The sequence below is a fragment of the Aphelocoma coerulescens genome, chromosome 1, assembly GCF_041296385.1.
Source record: "Aphelocoma coerulescens isolate FSJ_1873_10779 chromosome 1, UR_Acoe_1.0, whole genome shotgun sequence".
Classification (NCBI taxonomy): domain Eukaryota; kingdom Metazoa; phylum Chordata; class Aves; order Passeriformes; family Corvidae; genus Aphelocoma; species Aphelocoma coerulescens.
This window is the reverse complement of record NC_091013.1, coordinates 65,752,498-65,759,529: the sequence shown is the minus strand read 5'-3', so window position 1 is coordinate 65,759,529 and position 7,032 is coordinate 65,752,498. Positions and strand designations below refer to the sequence as shown.

Below are 7,032 nucleotides of genomic sequence, written 5' to 3'. Positions count from 1 at the left end.
GGGGGTTTTCCCAGTTTGCTGCTTTCCTGCTCTCTGGAGGTGGATGGAAAACTTCCTGACAAAAATTAAAAAATAAATCTGTGCTGGGTTCCCACTCAGGAAGATGCTTTAGAAACCAGTCCCACAGAAATGTTAGTAAATCAGTGAGGAATGAGCTATGCCCTTTCACTGTTTGCAGTGTGAAAGCGGAATGAAGTGTCTTGGTGTCCTTGAAAAAAGCAGCAAGACATGCTAGTAACTCCCACTGCAGTGATCCCTGCAGAACAGAGAAGAGATGGGAGGCCCAAGGGCTGGAATTTCTAATGGGCCTGGGCAGGGAGGCTGCTCTGGCAGCTCCAAGCAAGGGTAGATACTTGCATGTATGGCTCATCTCAGTGGAGGGGGGGCTGGGAAGGTTAGTGCACAATTATGGATTTTGGTTATGTCACTGTAAAGGTTTATACACACCAGAGTGCATCCAGAAAAGCTTCTAAAAATGAATCTTGAGCAACCAGAGTGGGCTCTGGGACAAATAACCTGAAGGATGCTTCAAATTTGTGAGGAACCTGAAACAAAATCCTAAGGATTTTTTCTTTTACCTGCTACTCAGAGAGAAGCTGTGTTATTTTAGAAATCAGCGCCAAAACTGTGACACCTATCCCATGCCCAGGAAGATGGAAATTAAGTTGGAGGGTGCTCCATGAAATCCATAAAGAGAGTGTTTTAGGGATCAGTATCACTCCATGTGGCAGGGGGTCTCCTGCAGAATTGCCAGGAAGGAGGTAACAAACTTCCCTCCCTAGAGCTGGCTGCTTCCTGCAGACTGCCACGCTGCTCCCTCTGAACCAGGCAGGAGTTTTGACACTGAAACATTTAAGTGCTGTTGGGTGCAATTAAAGCAGGGCAGTGCTCATTAGACTGACTTGTTTCAGCAGCTTTTCTCCTGTCCAACACAGGAGAAAAGAGAAATCATTAGAAGTAAACTCTGCACTGCTATTTCAAATATTATGACCCATCATTGTTTTGACAGTCTCTGAACAATGGCATAAATGGGCTGAGTAATGTGACCAAGCGTCCAGAAAAGTCTTATTCCAGAAAACAAGGCCGGTAAATCACATGATGCCCCATGAGATGGGGTGTTTTGCCAAATTACTGCTTCAGGGGAAGCGAGAACAATTTCAGCAACTGGAATGTTGCTTCATCAGTTTCAGATGTTCAGGATTCCCATTGCCCCTTCTTCCCCACCTCCCACCTTGCTGTTCTAATTTTTAATTGGTGATGTCTACCAAGCCCGGTGGTTATCTCTATTTGCTGCCAGAGGAGCCTATTTTTTATCTTTTTAAAGAGCTTAAAAATGGGAAGGCTTCAGTGCCTCTTTTAACCACCAGCAGACAATCCTGTAGAGTCAAATGCAGGCATCAAGAGACACTTAGGAGTAAGACATCACCAGAACAGCCTTTCAGTCTCTGCTGAGTTTACCCTAATGCACAATTCTCTGTTTTGTGCCGTGCGAGACACAAGACCAAAACAGCAGCAAACTCAAAAAGGACAAATTTTTTGGCATGGCAATGCAGCACAGAACCTTTTGTGTTGTGCCTCTAGAACTCATGTTCAAAATGGCCAGCAGGTCATTGGACACAGGTGCTGGAGCCTTGCGTGCTAGAGGCAAGAAAGTGACCACCTGCAACAAGCTGGAAGTGGATCAACCAGCTTATGTCACCAGCAAAGATCTGAAGACGTGATTTTGTTCTCCTTTACCATGCACACAGGTTGTCATGTAATTCATTACATGATTCAGTGCTGTTTAAATACACTCCTAACTGTGATTGCTTAGGCCACATCGATGCTGCAGCACTGTTTTATAGCACGTAGTAGTTCTACATTAATGCAGCTAAAACAGTTGGGAAGGATGCCTTTATTGAGACCTTCCTAGAAAAGTCTGACTCTGTTTCTTCATGACTGTTTGAGCTCTCTATTCCAGCTGCTGCCTTCTATGAAGTGTGCCTAATAACAGCACCAGTAACAGCTGGACAATTAAGTCCTTAACAACTGTAAAATTCTCTGGTATGAACAGAAGAGGATTTTGCCATGTATTTCTCCTTGGTGTTTCTAGGCTGAGTATGCTGTTCCTTGAAAGCTGATTTCTGAATAGAAACAAATGAAAAATAGACATAAAAAATTTGTATCCTATCTCTCCCATTCCCCCATTCATTTTATAATGAAGCAGGGACTACTATGAAATATTTTAACTCTGGATAACAGAATCTTGGATACAGGAAGCCCTCAGGCACACATTTTATAGATCTTTCCAGTGGTAAGCTGAGCAGGACAAAGACCATCACTGCCACAAGAGACCTGGTCCTGCTGAGAGCTTCCAGGGGCGGTTTTTTTGTTTGCCCTGGGCACAGCTGGGTGTGGAGAGACCTTTGGTCACCAACCTGCCTGTGCCCATAGGTGCCCATGGTCATCAACCATTGCATGTGGAGTGGTCTCATGCAGTTTCAGAAGTCTTAGAGACAGGGTTTTGTCTTGGCTGCTCAGGCCACCATGAGGATATTTAGAGGTTGACTGGCCATGGAGATGTATTTCCAAGCATCTTAAAGTCAGGTCTGATTTCTTTATATTTAAACATAATCCAAGGAAAATGAGGGACCATTTTCATAAAATCATTATTTGATAAAAACTATGGATGGAGAAAGAAAGAAAGAACCATTACAAGAAATGCATAAATTAATATACACACATCCTCAAACTGCACTATACCATCAAATCCCAGCTTGCTTCCTTGGCTTGAAGATTATTATACCTGTAGATGCCACATGAAAACCAATCAGCTGTTTGACCATTTGAAGTCCGGAGCTTACGATGCTCCCAATCAGCCACTCCTTTTAGTGCCTTCCTTCTTTTTCAGCCAATGAACATGTGATTTGTGCTGAGAAAGAAGCAGCATGGGGCACATCCAAGCTCCCCCCAAGGGAGGATCACCCCATCTGGATAGATGCATCTGGGCTGGGAGCTGCAGAATGAAGAAAGCTTCTGTCCCTTGCACACATCTCTGTTATAATTCATAAATGTCAAAAAGCACCCTTGCTGAACCTCTGGACACACAAGTGCGGTGGATGAGCGGAACATGGTGACAGTGGGACAAGCTGCAGCTGGGGATGAGAGTCCAAGAGATGTGGCCAAAACTGCTCCACAATGGGAGTTTTGCTCAGAGACCCTCCTGGTGGGTTTTGATGGTCAGGTCCTGGGTGTTTCACAGCATGTGCCAACTGCAGCTCTGCTCATTGTAGGGGGTGCCTGGAGGCTGGAATCCTCCATGACAAATCTGCTGGCAGCAACGAGTGGGAAGGATCCATTCAAGGTTCAGGTTTGCTCTGGAGCTTGCCTCCTCTCTGCCAGCCCCGTGATGGGCTGCTCCCGGGGTAGGGAGCTCTGCTCTGAGCCCCGCAGCAGCATTCCCAGGATGGCCAGGACTTCCTGCAGGCCCTGGCCAGTGTGGGCACTGCACCCCCGGAGCACCCAGCGGCGCCCTGCCAGCCCCCCCTCCTGCAGCATCTCCCCCAGCTCGGCAGGAGCCAGCGCTCCTGGCACCTCCTGCTTGTTGGCCAGGACAAGCACAGGGATGCCAGCCATGCTGGGGTGGCTCAGGGCTTCCTCCAGTACTGCCATTGCTTCGGCCAGCCGGGCCATGTCTGCACTGTCGAGCACAAAGATGAGGGTGTTGATGTCCTCCAGGTAGTTAGGCCAGCTAGCCCGCAGGCTGTCTTGTCCACCAACATCCCAGAGGGTGAAGGATACTCCACAGGGCGTTTGAAGAGACTCCACGTTGAATCCCACCGTCGGGCAGGTCTCCACAGCCTGGCCGCTCTTCAGTTTGTACAGAAGGGTGGATTTGCCAGCAAAGTCGAGCCCCAGCATGACAACTCGAGCATCTCTTTTCCGCCAGCCTTTGGAGATCAGCTTCCCCATTAAGATACCACTGCAGCTGGGGGGGGGGGGGGGGGGGGGGTGGGAAATGCAGCCAAAAAAAGATAGAAAGCAAGCGTATTTCCTCGATGATGTGAGCTAATAACAGAGTGCTCAGTCCTGCCCCTCCGAAATAGCACCTTAGGTTTGCTGAAGAAAGACACCGGCAGCCTGCTTTTGCTTCTCTCTGTAGCTCAAATGAGGTGAGCGTGATTATTTATGAGGTGTGGAGCAGAGACAGGGAGTGATGTTCAAAACAGCAGTTTCCATACCCCAGCTCCGCTGCTGCTCACTTCTTTTCATTCAGGACCCGGAGTGATTAGTGCAAAAGAGAGCTAACATTTTGCAGGAAGAGGTGGGGAGACTGTGAAGCAAGTTTCCTCCTCGCCACATACATAAATAAATGAGCTTCTGTTCATTGGCTTGTCTAGGAGAAATCCACCCCCTGCAGGACAGGACAAGGAGGAACCCGCGCTTCAGACCAGCGTTACTCTGGGAATTTGCTGAATCACAGCCCAGGGGTGGGGATTTCAAGCCTCTTGAGCAACAAGACAACGATTTTGCTGCCAGTCTTACGTTAAAAAGTACAAAACAAATCACTGTATCATCAGCTTTTGCTGCCTTTTGAGCAAATGGTAACAACAGCAATTTTTTAAAATGCACACAAGTATGTTTTTTTAATGTCTCACTGAAATACAGTGAGTCAAAATGCTGTTCCTGGGGCAAAAAACCCATAAAATTCTTTATATCAAAGTATTTACGACATTTCAACTTTTCTAAGTGAAGCAAAGTCAGTCCTCTGAGAGGACTGAGGTAGCTGAGGGAGTATAAAAATCCCCTAAAAGAACGGAAAAGTGTTTAACAAGACAGCACCCTTGAACTTTACATGCTAGAGGCAAAAATGTGCTGCTGCAACAGCTCCCAGCCTCGCTTGTGCAAGAGCGGCTGATGACAGCCAGCAGAGTCCCCTCAAAGCCGATGTTTATTTATCTTCTTTATTGGTTGGGTTTTGCTCCTAAGAGGCTGCTCAGAGGTGTGCAGACCTCACCTCACAGCAGTAAGGCAGAGCTGCTCTCTAACCACCTTTATTTGAGAAGGAAATGGGAACCCTGCTTTCCCTGGGACCATGGGGGAACTTTTAACGCATCTGTGGGAGATGCAGTTTCCTCAGCAATAATCTCCACATGACAGCTCCATGTCATAGCCTCTGCTGGGGATGAAGTTCAGCACAGCACGTGGAAGGGACTGTCTGGTCAGTTGGTGGTCGCTGAGCGGCATATTTCTTCCTCTGGGGGCAAGATACTTCAGTTTCCATCTTTTGCAGAAAGGAAGATGAATGAGAAACAAAAGAGCACAAGGAGTCCAGCCCACTTAGGCTGCATGGGATTGCAAGGGGTCCTACAGAGCACGTTTTGCAAGATACCTCCGTGAGAAATGTCTCTCCCATAGTTAACCCACAGAGCTGGTTGGCACCAAGAGCCCCCACCAGCTTTATGCAGCTTGTGAATGCGTAAGAAAGGTTTTAAGAATCACGGAATACCAGATTGGAAGGACCTCGAGGATCATCTGGTCCAACCAACCTTTCAAGGCAAAAGCATGGTCTAAAAGAAGCTCAGCATGCTCTCCAGCCAAATCTTAAAAGTGTCCCCAACTGCTGGAGAACACACCACTTCCCTGGGGAGATTATTCCAATGGCTGATTGTTCTCATTGTGAGAAGTTGTCCTCTTGTGCACAATCAGAATCTCCCCAGGAGTAAATTGTACCCATTACTGCTCATCTTTCCCACAGACTCCTTGTAAAAAGGGATTCTCTGTCTTCTTCGCAGCCACCCTTTAAATATTGGAACACAGTGATAAGGACTTTCCTAAGCCTTCTTTTCTCAAGATTCAACAATAAAACTGTGCAGCGTATGTTCATGTGTGATCTTTTCTAAAACCAGTCCACAAGTGCAAAATTGGCAGAAAGCTCTCTAGATGTGGATAAAAAAGGAGAACTGCAATGTGCAGTGGATTCTGGCCCTTCTGGGCACTGTCTGCACACCCTGAAGTGTGTGTTGCTGCCCGAGGGTTATCCTTTTGTCCATTTTCTTCACTTTCTAAAGTAAGTTACATTGGTGTCTGGCTCCTTGATCTGCTTGTTCACCATTTTGGAATAACCTTCCTTCCCATATTTCATTGTCCTTTAAGATCAGTATAGTTGGTATTTTTAGACATAACAGTGGGTCAAGAGAATTGTGCCTTGATCTTTTCATGTTTCTCCTGCCTTTGCTGCTGCCCATCTTTTCTGAGACTTGGCAGGCAGCTGCGACACACATCTGTTTCATCTGACCACACATTCACAGTACTGAAATTTCTTTCAAGTAAATTAAAATATAGGTACAGGAAGCAAGGTGGAGACTCTACCATTCGGTGAATAACTGAGTATTTGAAATATAATGTGAGGGAGTCTTTGATTGCATCACTCCCTCACGTGCTACAGAAGAAGGCTGCTTCTGAAAAAAAAAAAAAAGGAAAAGGAAAATGGAAAGGGAGGAAAGGGAAAGGGAAAGGGAAAGGGAAAGGAAAAGGAAAAGGAAAAGGAAAAGGAAAAGGAAAAGGAAAAGGAAAAGGAAAAGGAAAAGGAAAAGGAAGAAATAAAGACAAAATAAAGGATGTAACTAAGCACAGTTCTACTGATGATTCCCTTCAGGTTTTCTGTGGCACAAAATACAGTAATTCATGGGCAAATAGAGGAAACTCCATGTTCTTTTTCTTTTTTTACATGCTTATACCCTATGTATTGAACCGCAGCCTATTTTCTTTCTTCCTGATAATTATTCCAGATACATGGTGCACACTGTGCCTACAGAGCCTGTTCCACCCACAGCTATGTTACAAAAGCATAGTATTTCCAATAAATAATACATGGGAGCAATTACAAGTCTGTTTAAGATAGAATGAAAGAAAAGAAAGTAAAAGCAGGCAAGATGAGCTCTGAGTGCATCTACTGCTGGAACAGAAAGGCCAGGTACTAAATAATTCAGATGTATTCAGAGACAAGGACAGCCCCTATTCAAGCTGTGTCTTCTGTGGGCAGAATAAATG

The 7,032-nt window shown here is 45.9% G+C and overlaps 1 protein-coding gene across 1 annotated transcript; it reads right to left on the bottom strand.

The window, feature by feature from the left end:
* Positions 1 to 1,897: 1,897 nt before the first annotated feature.
* On the bottom strand, positions 1,898 to 3,984 carry ARL11 (ARF like GTPase 11). Its single transcript, XM_069030144.1, has one exon. It carries the CDS (start codon positions 3,949 to 3,951, stop codon positions 3,346 to 3,348), a length of 606 nt encoding a protein of 201 aa, XP_068886245.1. The 5' UTR covers positions 3,952 to 3,984; the 3' UTR covers positions 1,898 to 3,345.
* Between the last annotated feature and the right edge of the window lie 3,048 nt (positions 3,985 to 7,032).